General features: G+C 45.2%; 1 protein-coding gene across 4 annotated transcripts in view; it reads right to left on the bottom strand.

Annotated features, from left to right (window-relative positions):
• ccdc85cb (coiled-coil domain containing 85C, b) overlaps positions 1–19207 on the bottom strand; it is a 46416-nt gene extending 27209 nt beyond the window's left edge. For all 4 annotated transcript variants that reach the window (XM_080514496.1, XM_080514497.1, XM_080514498.1 and 1 more), the window contains exon 1: positions 18376–19207. In XM_080514496.1, coding sequence (XP_080370622.1) covers positions 18376–19090 — 715 coding nt within the window. In that variant the 5' untranslated portion in view covers positions 19091–19207. The remainder of the gene's footprint in view (positions 1–18375) is intronic.
• Between the last annotated feature and the right edge of the window lie 1022 nt (positions 19208–20229).

Below are 20229 nucleotides of genomic sequence, written 5' to 3'. Positions count from 1 at the left end.
GTGAAAATGACCTTTTTGCTTTCCAGTGACATCACAATGTGGTTTCATTACCGTTTACACCAATATGAACCACGGCGGATCCATTGTAATGCAAATCAAGGGAGCGGGAGGGGGTGTGTGTGTGTGTGTGTGGGGGGGGGGGGGTACGAACAGACCTGTGGCTCCACAATATCTGTGCCCCGTTTGAGTTGAAAATCTCACTAATCAGAGCATAATTGAGACAAAGTGTAATAAAATTCTAAAAATTACTCTGAGAAACAAAAACCGCAGTGAAATCAATCAACAGATTCTGTTTGTACTGTGATTAATAGATTCCCCCCCCCCCCCCCCCCCCCACTGTGTCTAATAATGTGGTGGTGATAATAATGAAAAGATTCAGAATTTATTCTCTGCTGTAAATTACAGTTTCCTACATTTCAGACAAAGTTGTCTTCTCTCACATTTTAAAAGGGCCAACGATGATTTCTATGTAAACCTGGGTGACTGCCGGGACGGGCAACATGACATCCGAGTGTCATGTAAAACATTTTAATGCACATTATACAGTTTATAATTGTGTTTGTGAAAATAAAAGTCTCTATTCTTGATGTTAACCCTGTGTTTCCCTCTGCGTTTGCTTGAGATTGATCCATTACAGGGATTTCAAACACATTTTAGTTCAGGGTGCACATAATGTGCAGTTTCATCTCGAATGGGCCATATTGGTAAAATACTGCCCAAATAACCTTTAAATTCAAACTTTAAAGGTTTTCTTTGATGTGGCGCAAACGATACATGATGGAATGTTGAATGTTTATAGTCTCTCAAATCCAGTTAGTATGAAAAATGACAATAATCCCAATATAAAGCCGATTTTAAAGATTACCACCAGGGGATCTATTCCAGCCCATTTTATTGAATTTTGCACCAAATGGTTCAAAATCGCATATATCTGAATTTGCACTAGTTTAAATTAAGCGCAAACTTTTCCGTTATGTATCTATTCATACTTTCTTGTACTGAAATGAAAGAAAACATATTGGGAACTGTGGCTCATTGCACCAACCCTGTCAGAAATACACAAAGAAATGACATTCAACAATATTATGATGTATTTCTGAGCCACTTAATGAAAAGTTTCAATACTGAATGAACATGGCCCTTCCGTTGCTCCGACTCACAATGAAGTGACCTCTAATGAATAAAAGGACACTCTGAAGGGTTTATTAGCACAGTAATTTGCCACAAAGAGCACAAGCCCTTATATAAGAGCTGTCTGCATAGACAGTTATCTCGTCCCAAACCAAGGCTAAAATTGGACTGATGTTTGACTGGAGTTCCTCAGCCATTCACTCGCCCCGCTGACAACCGCGTCGTGAGATACAGTGAGACTAAGCAGAGGCGACAGCACTTATACTCTGCAGTCGTCAGGAAAAAAGGGGGGAAAAAAAGGCCATTAGATAGGAAACAGGGAGAACGACAGCGAGACACGGAGCAGGGAGACGGAGAGATCGAGTGCAAAGTGGACAGAAACAGGGATAATAGCTGGGGGAATTCTATTACACGCCATTATGAATGGTTAGCGCCATGTCTCCGCTACAGAGGAAAAACAAGGCTCGCCATGTTGACTCATTATCCATACCACTGGATTTCATACAAGTCATTTTTCAATTAAGATGTGCTTTGACGGTCTGTGTAAATGTGACAGGTGGTCTTCACAATACAAAAGGCTATTTTTTTAATACGCAAAATTGCACCAAGTGTCTGATCACACACTGCATTTCTTTACCTAGTTAATGGCAAGAGGACTCCCGACAGCCTCGGAGGGGAGGGGAAGAAGAAGAAGAAGAAAAAAAAAAGAACCTCGAGTGCATACATGTATATTTGTACGTGTGAAAGATGAAGTCAAATGTGTGAAACTTCAGGGAGACGAAGAGCCAAGTGAGCGTAAACGCCAGCGACCCCTGAAAAAGGAAGATTTCACGAGCCCTGACAGGCAAACACGAGGCTGTACTCCTGTGTTATTTTTGTCGCCTGCTGAACCGACAGGCGAGCCGCGCCGACAACATGTTTCCTTCACACGTCTCCAGTCCGGCCGGAGCTGTCGAGCAATTCAGAGGCGTCTCAGTCTGATCTCCTAATTAATCCCAGTACAAATTGACCACACAACGTGTCCTTCAATCACAAAAACTGTTTATTCTAATGCGCCATCCAAACCCTCTGCATGTATTTGAGGAAAACACCACTGATTGACCAATAATTAACCAAACAGGACATTGGGTAGTTTATTTAGAGTAGTTATTCTGCACACAATCAATAAAACAAGCAGTAACACAATGTGCGCCAGCTCCGATCACAAAGCAGTGAATAATTACACTACTAAACACTTAATTGCGGCTAATGAATTCCCTCATCAGGGAGTGTAGTTACAAACATCAGCCTGAGTCCCTGAGGCAATGATGATATTTACGGTTGCTGCTGCTGCTGCTGCTGCTGAGGCTCATGTCCGGCAACTTTAAAAATTTAGGCCATTACATTTGATCGGATCACGGTGTGGATTATAGCATTATATACATCCTGTGGTCCAGCATGTAGGGAGAATTCAAAACGTCATTACACATGCGGCGGTATATCACAAGAGTCCCAATTCCATAAGTGCGGCGGCAGCAGTGAGGCACTCCATCCTTTTCACAGGCCTGAACCACGCCTGTGACTTTATAGCCATTAGGGTTATTAGTGTAGATTGTACAGCAGACACACACACACACACACACACACACACACACACCGAGGGGAGAATCACAGGAACAAATTCCATTAGCAACTCAGGCTAGAGGTTTTATAGCCAGATGGTTAACCTGCCCTGGATCAATCTGATGAAGACTACAGTAGTGCGCACACACACACACACACACACACACACACACACACACACACACACACACACACACACACACACACACACACACACACACACACACACACACACACACACACACACACACACACACACACACACACACACACACACCTCATAAAGCCTAATGGAAACTCATCAACTGGTAATTTTATTATATAGGACCTCCCTGGCCGGACCCCCCCCCCCCCCCCCCCCCCCCCCCCATCGTCTGGTCATCAAGTCACACTTTTCTCACTTTACGATGCGCGGCTATCATTTTGCACCGCAGGCTGGTCACGGGGGGCAGTTTGGTTTTGATACGCCGCCTTATGGGGCAGGATCACAAGCTCCGCCTTATCAAGCCAACAGCTGCAAGGCTTTCAAGACCTTCCTTTTAAGTGAAAACCCAAAATGTGGCGACAAAATATAAAAGAAGGCTTTTCATCAGTAGAAAACGATGCTGCGGTTTGAAGCTGATGTGTCGTCACGGGATCGTGAAGCTGTGGAGCCACTTTATTCAAGATGTGCTTCAGGATATGGACAATTTCCACATTGAAGAAAAGAATGGAATTGAAGACGTCACAAAAAAAAAAAAGCCTGTGATAAATTCATTGAAAATTGGTATTCAACAGTGTCTTTACTGTATATTTCATTTCTCTTTTCTTTTTTGCACAATAGGCAACAGTTCTAACATTCCGTTTGAGGAAGGCCATAAAAGGCAAGTGTGAAAAACAATACACACTTCAGTCATCCAAGAAATGTGAAGACTTTGACGCGAAAGGCTAAATTTAGCACGGAGTCGTCGCTGCACAACTATGAGTTGGAAAATAACTTTTAAGGTTGTGACTCAGGTTTCTTTTTTTTTTGTAACATTTTCCTGATTGAATTATAATCATTTGTATGAGTCGACGTTGCATAGATATTAAATATCATGGTAAATGTAAAATTAGCAGTGGATGAAGTGGACTATACAAAACAATTTGACTCATTTACTGACAACAGAAGGTCGAGGACACTTGTAGACCTCAGCCTGATCAATGCAAAATATATTTATATACGTTTTGTATTGTTATGGAAACTATAGAGCGACTACCAAGCAATGGATAATGTAGATGCTGTCAACCTTCCCATTAGAAAAGAAAGGAAAAGATAGATATATCAAAAGCAGATATTTGAGATAACTATGTTAGGATGTAGACGTAACTAATAAAGGATAGCATTGAATTGTATTATTTAAAGTGCATCTCACGTTATTTATCGCTTGATTGACTTTTATTATTTGTTTTGGAGGTGTAGGAACTGACTGCAGTTCTGAGCTTTGCTCTCTTCTGAACAAACCACTGATTAGTTTAATCAAGATTACCACTCGTTATATCAAGAAGCAAGTTTGTTGTGTACTTGCATAAAGCAGCAACATTATACTGTGATTTATATCAAATGATTTGTAGCTGTGTTAAACATTTTAATGAAAAATTGGAGGGAAAAAAGTTTGACTGTGTAAGAGCCTTTGTTTAACGGTGAGGCTTAATTGACATTTAAGGGGTTTTACTACAAGCAACATTACTGCCAACAGCATATTTCCCAAAATGTCAAGCTTTATTAGCGTGATTCAATAGCATTTTACTTTATTTTTAAGGCCGTTCTGCATGAGTGACCAAAAACTCCAATACATATTTTTATCCAATCGACCATTTCAAAACTTTTCCGGCCGCTTTTGCCTGGAGGCGGCTTTACCTCACCGCGGGGAGGGGATCAGCGGCAGACACAAGTCACCAAGACAAGCCAGACTAACTTTTTTTTCTTGGAAGGCACAGTTGGGTCAGACACTGCTTGGCCTCCATTGTCGTCGGCGCAGCCAGCTGTCCTCTGGGAGCCGCCGCGTCAGCTCACATTAGCGGTAAGTGACGCAGATCAGAGCGAGACAGCGGCGACCAGGTGGTCGCGCCGACTCCCCGGATCCGACAAGCACACCCGCAGTCGTGACAAGAGTCAACTGTAAACCGGCACTATCTAATAGAGAGGCGAAATAAGAAAATTGAAAAAAAGGTGAAATTATGACTAGATTTGTTTTTTTTTGTGCGTGTTTTTTTTTTTAAGGTAAATCAGTTTTAAGTGGATATTAACAAGCTGGGTTTTTTTGTTTTTTTAGTGGAAGGATATCAAACCTCTAATCATCTTACTGTAAAAGCTCCAGATTAGCAGACAGGAACATATGCCGGCTTTTTGATCTTACTGTAAAAGCTCCAGATTAGCAGACAGGAACATATGCCGGCTTTTTGTCCTCGTCTCGCTGCTCCGCTGGCTCTGTGGAGAAATTCTTCCTAATTCCATGTTTACAGCAAGAGGAGGCCTTCATGTTCGGAGCCTTTCCAAACCCCTACATGTCTGCAGGGTTTTGCTCACTGGCGACTCTTAAGATGTACGTAGGTGAGAATGTATTAGTGTTATTAATCCATTTTCGGACAAATGTGCGTGAGGATGAGTGGTATCCCGAGATTCCCCGTGATATTTTTCTTTACTGGGGGGAAAAAAACTAAACGATATGCTCACAGCTGTTTTAGTTCCATTGTTGGAAGTGCTCACGCCCAAATTATACATGAAAGAATTTCAAACAAATGCATCAGATAACATCACTGCACAGCTGAATGTAAGGTCAACCTTAAACTGGAGAAGTTTTCCATTCATGTATAAGAAATTTAAATAGATTTTTGCATTTCTGACCATATACTGTGTATAACTTAAAAAAAAACTTTAAAAAAACCTAAGCAGAAAACACCCTGAATACTAAAATCGGCTTTAAAGGCTTAAATTAGTTTTACAACATGAATGAAGTGTGATTTTGAGTTTCAACTCTCCTGAGGAACTCAGTTCAGCGAAAGGCCACGTTAACCGACCCAACCTCACATAACCGACTCTGTGTTTGTATTCCAGCATAATGACAATGCACTTCGCCCACGGCTCCTTTCATCTAAGTTCCTGTCATCGCACTCCCCTCATTGACATTCCCCAGAAATGTGAAGGCTCGGCGAAGACCCGCCCCAAAGCTGTTAACATCAACACACATTTTTACACTGAGGGTTTCACTGTAAGAGCGACAATTCTTAAAAAAAAAAAAACAACAAAAAAAAACCCATAAGTGAGTAAACACTGGGCCAAAGTGGTGATTTTCGATGTTCAGCGAAGAATGCAAGCAGCTGGAGACGCGTCTCGTCCAGCTGTGAAAAAAAACAACGCTGTAAACGTGCAGCTCCGGTGATGTGGGTTGAGTTACTGACTGCAACACAGGCGTGGAGTGCAAAGTGTACAAATCAGGTCCCAACGGTTATCCATTAGCCGACCACTCCTTACATATAGAGTATATATACACAGATTTCCAAAGGAATGCACCAAAGGAGTCCATGGCCTCGCTCAGTGCTCTGCAGGTGCAGTGATATTTTGAGCCTCACTGTGTGTTTCAAAGTTGTTGGGTTTTTTGTTTTTTTTCACCCCACAGTTAACTCCGCACAGCGCCGCAGCAGCTGAGGCTGAAGGGTCGGCCAATTTTCAGCTGTGACATCTTTTTGTGTCTTTTCTGCCCTCAATCACGTTAGTTCTCATCATAAATCTCATTTATTTCCTTTGTACACGCGGCATGAATGATAAAGTTTGTATATATGGCTATATTTGTTGGTCTTTCATTGAGCGCACTTACTATAGCTGTGTATTCAACAGCAGCTTTTGTATATATTGCAAGTGTTGGTGTTACTTTTATTATTATGCTTAATTGCAATTGTGTTGCACATATGGCAAACGTTTAATTTCTAGAGGATTTTTCAGAGAAAAATTAAACAGCCTCAAGTGCTTTACGCAATAAAGCCAAAGATTAAAAAGGTGGGGACAGCCAAATCACATTTACAGTGAGGAAACAGTACAGCCAAAGTAAGGCACTTAAAAGACAAATAAAATGATAAACAAAGGTAAGTAAGTAAACTTTATTTGTATAGTGCTTTAGGATACTTTAATATACTTCTGTTTTTAAAATATGACTTTTGAATGTAATCACATCCATATCTTTTCCCTGTCACCTTCCCTGACTCCTCCTGGTCGCTCATTATCAGCACTGCCATGTTCACCTCCTCTCGGGTTCAGCTCTCTTCATGTTCTCCTTTCACACACACACACACACACACACACACTTTGCTTCTCCTCCACCGACCCTCATTCCTTTCCCCTGAGCCCATTCTCTGCCTGATCCAAATTTTGCCAGTTTGTCAGTTTTCCCGCCTCCCAATGAGCCTGTCGTCAGCCGACGACCACTGATGTGGGCTTCCCATAAAACCTCCTCCGTCAGCCTTTCCACCCGCCTGGTGAACCGCGCTGCCACGGCTGAGGCGAAAACATCGTAGATTGCGAGCATTTAGGACACACTTATCTCATCCTGTGCGATCAATTATTAACGTCTGTGAGGAAACTGCTGGCAGTGTACCTTTCGCTTTGTTTCACATTGCATAAGCAATCCAGTATGTGTGTGTGTGTAACCGGGGCCTGTGGAAGTACTACACCGCCAGCATATGGTACAGGTTCCCTCGTCATTTTTTCCCCATTTGGTGCCTACTGCAATTGTTTGTTGTGCATGTGCCGACTATAGAGAGGCCCCACGGGTACGGCACATTCCTACTCGAGGGGCCCGCCGGTGCAAAGCTACCGGCGGCGAGGAAAACCCTCCATCGCCGCGCATTCCTCCGCAACAAGACACGACTCGTTTCGGGTCCTTCCGAAGACAAACAATCAAAGTTGACAGTAGAAATGTGTCAAAAAGCAGCGTGAGAAGTGTACAGGACAAAGTGCAGAGTAAAAAGGAGGCGCCTCCCTGTGTTACAAAGCGAACCCCGTAATACCGAATAAAAGGGGATAGTATCCTAGCAACAAGCGGGAAAAAAAAAAAAAAAGGGAAGTGCTCCCTGCTCTGCAGTGTCCTCCGTTGCTCCAGGATCTTCAACCTTAGATCCTCCTGGCGCAGGTTCTTCCTAAAAAAAAAAACCCTCACGTGGAAACCTTGCCCCCTCTTCCTCTCCTCGTTTTGTCATTTTCCGTTGCATCCCAGTAAGAGCACTTTCATCAAGTGAAGCATACCACTTAACACCGTTTCTGTCTTCTAAAGGGTTTAAAAGAGAGGACCTCGGTTTATGCGGCGCCCATCATATGCAGGGCTACGTGCCACGTATTCTAAAAGCGCGGCGGACAAAGACGCAGCACCGGATCCCACGTTCAAATCCCTTTAACGAAGAGGCCGTCCCCTCTAAACCCACGCCACATTACAGGGAGCTGCAACATCAACGAGTTTTAATCCCCTTACAGATTCTGTTGACTGAGCGGGGAGAGGGGGGGGGGGGGGGGTTGGTGGTAAAAGATGGCATCTTGAGGAGATAATAGCAAAGCCCAGCCGTGAGGAATTTCAGGGAGATGTTTGTTACTCCACCTGAAGTGCCGCCTGAGATAGCCGCGAGTTTAAAAGAGTGGATTAATCACACGAATGGGCGAGACACCGGAGGGAAGCGAATAGATGAGGGGGGGGTTCGCCACGTTCACTCATTAGTTCCTCACTAAGCCATTGTCGAAGACGTCACAGCTGCAGTAGCATTTCTATCAGCTGCTATAAGCGCCGTGCTTGCACTTATTATGACCGCTCCGTGATTGTGCACATCTGGATTTCTGGGTAAACGTTTCAGCTTTCATTTGATATCCCACAATTATGTGGGATTTCCACAGTTTATTGACATATGAGTTTTCAAACTTTGGAAAAAGGCAATGATGTGAGTGAATTCTACACTCAGTTTATTGTGGTATTTTATATCTTCATCTTGTCATGTTATGACCTTATTTATATATTGTTGCATCTATCATGCAGAAAGCTACAATTGCTGTTCCTAATAAAACAAACGCTTCTAAAAGTTTCCTAAATTACACGACTTCAGTGCAGATGGGACAATTTGACTGTTTTCCTGAACACCATTGAATGAGATTATTATTTTTCGGGGGTTAACAAATGCTTGGCATTATGGTGTTTTGGGTGTACAGGGAGAAATTTGAGAAACTCTTTTAATGCAAAGTTTTTAAGTAAATGAAAAACTTTTATATCACTATGAGTCTCCGTATACACCATAACGGTGCTCGGAGTCACTATATATGCGGGACTCTTCTCGAAAGGTGCAAGTTAGAAGATTTAGAACAACACTGTATTACGTCCTCCTGAAGTTTGACAACTGATCCCTCTTGACACCGAAATGACTTCGTATGAATCTGGAGAGAAACAGATCGAACCCTCTCTTCTCTCTATCAACAGTTAGAACGCCACACTCAAGCCAAAGTCACTCCCACCTGCTACCCACCTATCTCCACTGCATTCCTTTTAAAGATCCATGGCCGTGGCCAAACAGAGCTGAACAAGCCGGTGTGTAATCGGACATTATCTGCACATCTGTTGAACCGAAAGCCAACTCTGATGGAGTAAAAAGAGGATCGGAGGAAGACCCAGGAACAGTTTTAGATAATCAGGCAGACATGGCTGATGGTTTTCTGTGAACAGTAATATCAGCACAAATATCCTCCATATCCTGATTCCGGGAAGAGATAAAAAAAAACTAAATGGATTTCTATCTCCCTTTCTGCGGCCAGTCATTGATTTAGTCAGACGAACTCCTTTTCTGTGAGCTTGCATTTTCCTATGATTATAAGCTTTCAACCTAAGCGCTTTACGATCGCCACAGTACATGGAATCAAACGCCCAGCGCTTGGCAGATAAACAACGACTTCGATCGGACCGTATAATCTGAGGCCGAGGTCGAGTTAAGTGGGCTGGTCTTAATACCTTTTCGATGGAATTTGAGCAGCTGTCAGATTGTCGCCGGCGGGTCAACGGAGACGCTGGGTGCAGACGAAGAGATGAAAAAAATTCTGAAATAAATGTTTAATGTCGAGGGAGGACTGATGAGGCAGTCAAGAGGTTTGGAGTAAAAAGTCTGACCCCCTGACCGGCTCCACTGTCACTCCATTTCTCACCTGTTGGGTTGCTTTCTTGCATATTTCATGTGTGGTCAACGGGTCTCTGGGCCAGCAGGAGATATTTTTCACACTCAAGTCAGCCAGATGCTCTTTGATGTTTACCCCCTTCTTCAAGGTGAAGGCATATATTTGTGGAGTGAAAAAAAACGGAAGAAATGGCTTGAAGCGCTTCACAGCTGCAGTGATTGGTCAATTGGGGTAAAGGTTTCCCTCTGCTATGAAAAGTCGTCGAAAAGTTGGAACAGACGGATGGGATGCTCCTGCCTCGCTGACCTTGTTAACATGATGTGGACAACAATAGAAACCTCTGACAGATAGTTAAAGTGATCATAATATAGGACATACCTGGAGGATGGGGAAGACATGGCAACGCCTCGAACTTACTGACTTTCTGCTCATTTGTGTTGAAAGTCACGCTCTCCGTCAACGCCAGCAAAGTGAAACGTCTCATTTTTGCCCGATTCGCAAAAGCGTCCCCATTCGATTGACCATTAATCATCCAAATGTTTCATTCATCCAGCGATATCTTGATACTTGGATACTGTAAATAAGCTAAATATACAAGAGGCGAAATGTCTATGAACCACAATAGAACATGTTTACCCAAGTTACGCAGCCGGACCCACGAGAGGAAATTACCCTCCAGAAAACCAAGCCATGGTCACCTGAAACCCTCAAACAGAAAATTCCTGAGGATGGAGCAACAGTGTTGTAGACCGTACAATTCATTCCAGATGCTTCAGCCGACCATCAGGCCTCCACATTATCTCATTCATCTCAATGGCCCAATGCCAATTCCTCATATATTTTTTTTTTCGTTGCATGAACTCCAGTTATACAGTTATGACTGGGAAGCTGTTATCAACTAAGCAACAAAGCATATATTTTAACATTATTGTAACAGACTTTGCACAAATCCCAAGGCAGGAATTACATTTTTGGTGAGGAATTCTAAAGTAAGGACTTGTACCAGGATCATCCACAAGAGAACGGACTCGATGCTCTCAAGAAGACAATCTATACCTCTTAGACTAGAGGTTGGAATGAGGTGACAGCACATTGTAAAGTGAAGCAAGGTGAAGACATTTGCTGACTCCAGTCTCCAATGTCACAGCAACCAACACTAAAGAGCTGACAGGCAGAAAATCCAGATGGAACGCCTTGTTCCTCCCCAGGCCCCGAAAGGAGCTGATGAAGAGGTGTTCCGTCTACGATCTGCTGACTTTTGGCAACCTGGGACTGTTGTACAGTCGAAGGTCGCAGGGCGCGTTGCATAGACAAAATCAAATTGCTGATGGTGACTTTATGGCATCGTCCCAAATGGGGCTTTGTCTCCGTGCCCCCCCCGTTACTCGATGGAACTCTCTCGTGTCCCTCATTTGCATTTAAATCAGTTGCTTAGATCTGGTGCCATCTGTGGAGTTACACAGATCGATAAGGATCTTGCCAGGGGTGCAGTGCCTCTCTATCATGATCAGCCTCAGTCTGCCAACAGAGGGCACAGGCGTAGCTACGCTTCACTGCAACGAGGGCAAGATAGCTGTAAGACTGTGGTGTAAATGGGATCTGCTAATGCTACAACGCTTCAAAACACCTTTACTACCGACTTGCCTATAACTTTCTGTGTCTTCATATTAAATAGCTACTTCAAGACTTTTGAATTCCACTCACTAGGTACTTGTTTGCCCAAGTAGTCAAAGCAACATTTCTCTGCAATCTCTGCATCAGCATTGTTCAGGAGTTATGCCTTTTAAAATAAGCAAATGGTAATTCCATGATATGGGTAGGCCAAGTACAACTCGGGCCGCACCCTTTTTGTTTCTTATGAGTCAGTGATTTCGAAACAGCCAGCACACACACACACACACACAGCTGACCTCACAGGAGCTGGCATCATTCTGCATGGGTCAACCAACCAGCGAGGAGGCCTACTCGGCCCAAATCTACCCCCCTCCCCCCATCCCCCTTCCGCTCACTTTCCTCCGCTTCACTGACTCTGAGGCCAGGCCTGGGTGCCGTCCACTCACCCCGCTGATCATTGCTGTTGCCTTGGTAACTAACCAGCCCAGTCCCTCTGGCAGCCCGCTGCCCAACGATCAGAAAAAAGAAGGGACATCCACTCAGAAACAACTCCAGACGAGGAGGGGAGACGCAGGGAGACGAAGATTGGGTTCGAGTGCCTTTCGTATTTGTGAGGAAAACACGGTGTCGGCTCGACGCGAGGCAGGCGCCACCGTGTCAGCGGTGACCACACAAACATAAAGCATCCAACAACTTGTTGATGAAAGCTGCTATTCTGCTAGAAGGTCCCGGCATCAGATCTCCGAGCAAGTCTGTGTCTGTGTGCTTGAGCCTCACGCTGGCTCCATAACCTCATTCTGTCGGCTGGCTGCTGCGATGACGGGAATGAAAAAGACAGTGGATCAGACAGCAGGTTCACAGGAAGCGCAAAGAGGGATGGATGCAGATGGAGGAGGTAAGACAGGGCGAACCACGACAGAAGTTTGGCAGGTGAGAAAAGACGGAGAGACAAAGGTTCAAAAAGTGGCCCGGTGACGCGACACCACATTGGTTTCGCTATCGCCTCATTCCTCCGTCGTCCGATGCAGCGGCATTCCTGCTGTGTCACAAAGGAGAGAGGGACCCACTTCCTCTTTTGTTTATTCAGGAATGTGGGACGTCCTGACAGTCTGGCTTTTCATTGACAGTACACAGCTGAGAGTTTCCCCTGTGGCTCTTCCTCTTAACCCACTATGGGTGTGTGTGTGTGTGTGTTTCTGGTCCTTTATCTGTGTTATCAGCAGACCAGGCCGAACACTGATAGAAAGGGTGCTGAGAAACATGACCAAGAGACCTCTGACACAGAGCGACCCCAGAAATACCTGCAAACTTCTGCCTCGATGTAGTTTTTGATGAGAACTGGATTTTGTTGTGATTTTTTCAATTGCAATGACAATAAAGCCACCTTGTGTCATTATATTCTTGTACCCCTTCATCCCCATGAATGCAGCAGCCAAAACAGTCAATGACAGATAATGTAATGCTTATGATACTTTACAAACTGAAAACCAACTTATAGAAACCAATCGCGTACTATTTCTATAACAAGCCCGACCTCATGTGAAAGTATCAAATTATAAACTAAGACGAAATGTCACTTTCACCTCAACTTCTTCAAAGTTTTGACAACTTTTCCAGGAAAAAGACAAGCCGGGGTTACAAGAAAACCCTCTCGGTACTCAGGAATGTGATTCTGAGTGTGGACAAACAGGATATCAGCCACCTAAACCTTCTATTCCTGCTTCGACGACCCCCCCCCCCTCCGGCCTCTTTTTTTAAACCGCAGATATGGCACACAATGACTTGAGACAACAGCGGACAGGAAAACACCATTGTGTTGTTGATCCTCTGGTTTCCTTTGAAACGAGAAAGGAACTCACACAGAGAAAGTCGAGACTGGCTGGCGATGACTCTCTTTGGTGTTTTTAAGAAAAACAGGACACATACTGAACGAGTGACTTTGATTTTTTTTATTTTTTTCCAACAATAAAACGAGATCCTAATAACAGTTCTTCATATGTGTTGTTAAGACATGAAAGCAGGGATCTAAAAGTTTGATTTTGAGCTCACTGGCAAGGCACCTCACGGGGAGGAAGAAAAACACGGCCCAGGTCAAATATAAATGTGAAAACACAAAGGCGCTGAGTAATTTGTGCAAACATGATAAAATACGCTTGCTGGTGGCCAAGTGGGAGGGCTGGTTCTACAGTTTCATTGTGAGTTTGTAGGTCAGATCTCCCCCCCAAGGGTTAAAGGAGAGAAAACTGGAGGGAGAGAGTGATCCGCAATGCCTTGAAATGAGGAAAGGTAATAGTTCACACTCTCCGTGACACCTCATATATTCGGGAACACACGAGCTAAAGACCCCCTTGTTTAAACACTATTTTATGAGTTTGCAGCGAGCTAATTAGGGCCAATTTGAACTTCATTTGAGCCCGAGCGGATTGTTTTACGAGATGACTCAGAGTGACTGAAAACCAAACTGCTGTGGCTTTTATAAGTTTACTCTGGAGAGAAGATGTGGCTCCCGAGTCAACGCAGTCCTGTTTGGACAAGATAAAATACGAATCGAGCTGAAATTGGCACCCTGAAAAAGAACTCCTGAATTCTAACCTTCAGTGAATCATCAACCCATCCAACGGGTTTCTGGGAGTGAAATACTGTTTAAAAGGTTCATAGACTGCGTGGTAACAATGGCTGGCAAATAGCTCCAGGAGACGCAGCAGCTTTTTTTTTTTAAAAGTACTCAGGAGGCTAGCTGAGGAACAACCGAACAAGCATTAGTTGGGACGTGCTCTCGAAGTCTGTTTTTTTTTTTTTTTTTTTTCTTTCCCCCCATTTGCAATTTGTTCTCAAACCATTTATTGAATAAGTGCGAATAAGACTCAACAATCTCACTAAGAGCTTTCTGTCAGGTGGCCAGCTCATTAATTCAACTGCTAACAGGACAAAGTTCAGACTGTTTATTCAACAGGCCTATTAGAACAATCGACTTCCATCTCTCACGTTGTCAGCAAGCCACTCTCCTTCACGTCGCTCGCAACCGCGCCTCTTCAGCTTTGCACTCTTGCGTTTGCGTTCCATAAGAAGTCAACTCACTGAAGGCCGTTTTGTTATTAGTCGAAGGTGGTCACTCATTTTTTTTCTTTCTTTTTTTTTAATGACTGTAAACTCTATCAGGAAATTACTTCACTCCCAGTGAGCCTATCCACCTCTGGCAGCCGTTCAATCTGCTGGAATTAATAGATTTTTGCTGGTATGAGCGGAGCCTGCAGGTATATGAGGGCAGGAGAGAGGAAAGGCCACTCTAAACTGTTCCGCAATCAAGGAGGCCAGCGTTTCTGCACACTGTTCCCAGCAGCCGACAGGAGTTGGGCTTGGTTCAAGATCTGGATGGCCTCTGGCACGCACAGTTTAAACACCAACACACACGGACTGTGTGAAAGTGGAGGATTAGGCCACAGCGGCTGCAGCGATGCGCCCGGACCACTTGTCCCTGCGCAGCTGGACTGAGTTGATTTACTAAATGAATGTTTTCGTTTACCGTCGACCGTCTATTTACTGTGAGCCTAATGCAGGGTAATAAAACCGTTACCCGCCACCAGGCTCCATTGACACAACAATGCTTCCAAGTGAAAAAGCATTTTTGCTATTCGGTTTCAGAAAAGCCTCGCATTTAAATGTCAACGTTTTGAAAACGATGGAGCGTATTGGGTCACGAGTTGGCCGTTTTTGTAATGAAGCCATGCAAACATGCACACAAAGAACAATATACTATAAAAATCAACATTAACATGGACAGACGGCCAAGTTGGACTTGTATTTCTGTGACTCAACTATAAAAACTTCCAAGTCCAAGGAGAATTTAGACTTTGGAGTCATGACACTCTGGAGGAAACTTACTACGGCCGTGGTGCAAATGTGCAGGAGCTGTTTTGGTTATTTAGTAGTTGCGTTTTACCCTATTTACACGGCAACTGAATCAGAAGGTTTTCAAAAAGTTGAACGCCCAAATGCCTAAGGGCATGTAATATATATATGAGAGGCCTTCAGGGGTGCTCTGACTCACCAAACACACCAAAAATGCAAAAGAACGTACAAAGCACATCGAATTTTAAAACTAGACTCCTGCTCATAGACTTCCATACAAGTCTGGGTGATATAGATCTATGCTCCTGGTCCTCCTGGTGGTATCAGTGGCTTCCGCAGCTTCCTTCCTCAGAACTAAAAACACCACAGCACAATAAAGGCTTGCTGCGCTGCGAGTTTTTATTTTTTGCCGACGGCTCTTAAAACGGCATAAGAAGTCAAATATGTCGAGGTCAGCCCGAGTTTCATCGTTTCTCTTCCGAGTCTGACGAAACCCATCCTCTGGCTTACTTATGGCGTCTTTATCTGCCGAGTTAGAAACACTTTTCTTCAAAGCCGCTGGCAGCTAAGCGGTGGAGGAGGAGGTGCGATGAGTGAGGGTCTGCTAAAGGTCAACAAGTGTTATTGCGGAAAAGGATCTTTATTCGCTCGTCTGCACTATGTCAAAGCGGCGTTTGCCGGTCTCTCTTGGCCACTTTGTCTGAAGTATGCTCGGGCCGCGCGGCACTATAGGGGAGCCTAATGCACACAGCGTCAAGTTTCAGGCGGCCTTTGACTGGAATCGGGTCGCGAGACCACCAAAAGTTGAACACAGGGAAGTTTTAGAATAGGAGTTACTATTTTAGGTTACAAAAAGCAGTTTGCGGTTTTATGCAATCGCAGCCGCTTTATCGTCTATTTCTTCCCAACAGAAGCCTCCGTTCTTGTATCACAAAATCACACGCACACAATCTCTCCCACACACAGCCTATATCCACAAAAGGAGGCTAGTGGGAGGAGGGGGCTGGCTGTGTCAACGCACAAGAAATTCAATTAAGCAGACAGCGGGACGTCTCCGAAACCCAACCTCCTTTCAGCTCAATATGCCCTCCAACAGTCCTCGCCGCTCCACTCCCAGGCCTCCCAGCCAACCCCTCACTGCCAATTCAGCCACTCCCACCCACCCCCCCACCCCACCCCAAAAAAAACCCCAACCACAAGACCCTTTCCAGTGGCTCCCCATTATGCACTCCTCTCTCCCAGTGCCTCTTTTCCCTCCAAATAGATGGAAATCTTTGACGGCCACTTTTCATCAGAAGACTCGACAGAATGTGGATCAAACTTTCGGTTAAGAAAGGATGTTAGTTTTAGAAAAAAAACTACATTTCATTCCACCACCCCCCCCTTCTCCTACTCTGTGTTTGTCTGGCAACCAGACAGATGCTGTTCATTTAGCACTTGAGTGGCAATCCTCGAGCTTGTCTCCTAAATGCTCAGGGGAGCCACTAGCATTTGGCCAGCATTAAATAAAACCACTCTCGCCAGACCGCACACTACGGGCACATCTGACCCCACAACATGGTCACTCCGCTCAAGTTTCAACCAGCCAAGCAAACAAAGTCTGTGCTGGTGATGAAGACCCCATTTCCGTCACATTTAACGTTCTACAAGTGAAGACGCAAAACTTTTGCACGAAAGCTCTAGCCGTTTTTCGGCGTTGCTGCCGTTGCCGTGTCAACAAACTTTTTTTTTTTTTTTAAACGAAAATACAGAAACCAAGGCTTCCCCTTTTGAGATGCCGTCGTGTAAACGAGGCCCCGTTTGATCGGCGCACTTAGATAACGTCAACAATAGTTGTGTAGGGTTCCACAGAGTTGTTGATGTCTGCAATCTTGGAAGGATTTGCAACGCTCAGCTTTGTTCAGTACAAGATAGCATCGGTTTCATTACCGACGAACTGCTCACAACAATGAAATAATAAACCTGGCCTGGAATGATGCGGGCCTCTCCCATGCTCGCCGTGTATCGGCGCATCATTGTCAGCGACGACACAAACACGGCCTTCGCCTGGGGGGGGGGGCACGCAATGTCACACACATCTCACCGAAACAGTAGCTCAGAGAGGCGCGAGGCCGCCGCCAACACAATATTGATGTTACATAATGAAACACAAAATGTTCTGTGTTAAGAGTGTGGCGATGTGTGTGTTTCCAGACTACAGGCTACCCGTCAGCTTTGCCTCATGTACGTGTCCATCCTGTGATTTGCACCAATAGACAATAAAACTGTCACGTGATGCTGCTTTTGTCACAAATTCAAGTTTCAGCTGGATGGAGAAAAAAAAATTTTCATGGGGGGGGGGGGGGAGTTATTCCGTTTGCCAAACAGATCATGGGACCATGTGCTTGCTAAACTGAGCTTAGTGTCCTCCTGGTCCATCAGGGCATTTTTCATCCCCACTTCCAGCTCTCATCCGTGTATTTAGGTTGAAAAACGGGGACGCTTGAATTCTGGTTCCACGCCATGTATTTTAAAACAGTCCCTAAGCGGGTATGAGTGCTCCTCCACAGCCAAATGACAACAATAATAATAAGCAAGTGACCCAATAAAAAAAATTACAGTTTGAGCCTCCCCTTGAAAGCTTTCGAGATTAAGCCCTGTTCCTTGAGAACCACAGGTGCACTGACCTAAATCAGCGATGGTCTCAAGCAATGGGGTGGCGAAACGGCCACTTAGGGGGGGAGGGGGGGGGGGGGGTGGGTGCTGTGCATGTGTGTGTGTGTACATGGGAGTTTAATCAACCCAATCAAGATTTTACAGTGAGGTTAAGCCAAGACCCCCAGCTTTAATCCCTCACAGTTCTGATCAGCATATGTTGTCGGAGTAATCACTTGGGAGTGTATTAATCTTTGGGCAATTAGGAGAAGAAGCCAATGGGGGAGGCTAATGGGGGGGGAAAAAGTTTTCTTTAATAACCTGTCAATGCATCTATTGGTTGGAACGTGGGACAAACAGATATGTGGGGCAGATGTCCCATGTGTACTCACCATTGAGCCCGTTGGGGATGCTCCTGTGGTGGTGTGGCGCAGACAGGTCGTCCATGGACCTCCTCATGGTGGGACCCAGCTTATTATTCTCTGAGGGCTTGTGTATGTGGTTGTGATTGTGGTGGTCTGGGCTGCCGGCGCTGCCCGTGCTGGACGTGCTGCTGCCGTCCCCGACGTCCCTGACCGTGCCGGTGCCGCCGTTCAGGTTGGTCAAGCTGGACTGACTGTCTATGGAGCTCCTGGACCCGGCTCCGTTCCTCTCCTCGTCCAGCATGAGGATGATCTCCTTCAGGTCGGAGTTCTCCCTCAACACGCTCTCCTGGTTGGCCTCCAGCTCCTTCAGCTTCAGCATGTAGGTGCCCACCTCCTTCCACATGGCGCTGGCGGTGTAGCGGCCGAAGCGCTGCCACTCGCGGGACAGCTTCTTGCCCTTCTGCCGGTCGTCGTCCAGGAAGCAGCAGAGCTCGCGCAGCTCGTGGTTGTCGTCCTGCAGCTTCTGGTTGATCTCCTTCAGGCTGCGGATCTCGTGGAGGTGCACCTGCAGCCGCCGGTTGATGTCTTTCATCATGTTGCCGTGCTCGATCATCAAGTTCATCTTCTCCCCGTCGATCCTCCGCAGCTTCCGGAGCAGGTCGTCCTTGCTGCAGCGCAGCAGCTCGTCGTCCGTCAGCTGGCCCAGGTCATCCTTCGGCCCGTCGGACGGATTTTTAGCCATGGCTGTCTCTGGCCGGGTTCCCAGCGCACGTTGTATTCAGTCGTTACAAATAATCAACAATTTAAAAAAAAATAAAAGAATACAAATAATGACGCCTAACCCAGCCTCAGCTGTGGAATGGTGTTAAAATACGAATGCATTGTCCAGAATATAATAAAAATGTAACAAAAAAAAAATCGTTCTGATCTCCAAAATAATGCCAAAAACATATATATTGATGCGATTCTATGGCAACAGCCGGGCAAAAAAATCTGTGTGGAGAAATGTGCAAACAAAAAAAAACCGACCAAAAAACACTTGCTCGTACTCACATTCCGTCAAATGTTCAATTGATTTGCACAGATTTCCACAGCAGGTCCGGTCCCGGTCCCGTCAGCACGGCACAGCGCGTCCCGTCACCGTGCGCACCGTGCGCGCTGGACATCCCTCCATCCAAAGTGATGGAAAACACACAAAAACCCACCGATGATTCGACCCCAAAAAAGAAAAAGAAAAAACAAGGTTTTGTTTGTAGCGGTCTGTTCGCAATCGGTATGAAGCAGAAGCAGCGTGATCGAGGCTCTCCGGGGATAAACCTCTTTGCTGAGGCGGTGCGTTCGCGGAGGACGCACGGCTCAATCCCTTTTCCCACCCAGCCTGCTTCGGAATTACCCCCTTTCCTCCACCTCCTCCTCCTCCCTCCCCCACAAGTCCTCCTTGTCCAAACACTCGGGTTTGAAATCATTCAAGAGGATTTGGTCCGAGACGGCCAATCAAGACGTGGGAGAGAGAAGTGGGCAGCAGGTAGACGGGGAGTGCGGAGGAGCGTCTTTCCGCACAGGCTCGGCCCACTTAAAGGAACCGCGAGCGCATAAAACGACCATAAACGGCACCTTCCATCTGCGAATATCCCAACAGGACATATATTTTCACTACGATATAAAGAAATCATGCAGAATTCATTCAAAAATGCCGAATTGATGGAATGCAACTTTTGGAAAAGCGCATTAAAGAAAACTTCGGCTGCGCAATTTGTTGGTAGAAACCTTAAAGTGCAACTTTATTTACCGTGAATGCATTTATCTAAGTAGAAAGTATACAAGCAAATAAACAACCGAGTGTGTTCATTTCTCAGAAAAGCTGTAAACAGGTGCTTTGGA

Source organism: Blennius ocellaris (genome assembly GCF_963422515.1).
Source record: "Blennius ocellaris genome assembly, chromosome: 18".
NCBI lineage: Eukaryota > Metazoa > Chordata > Actinopteri > Blenniiformes > Blenniidae > Blennius > Blennius ocellaris.
This window is presented reverse-complemented; position numbering and strand designations above follow the sequence as displayed.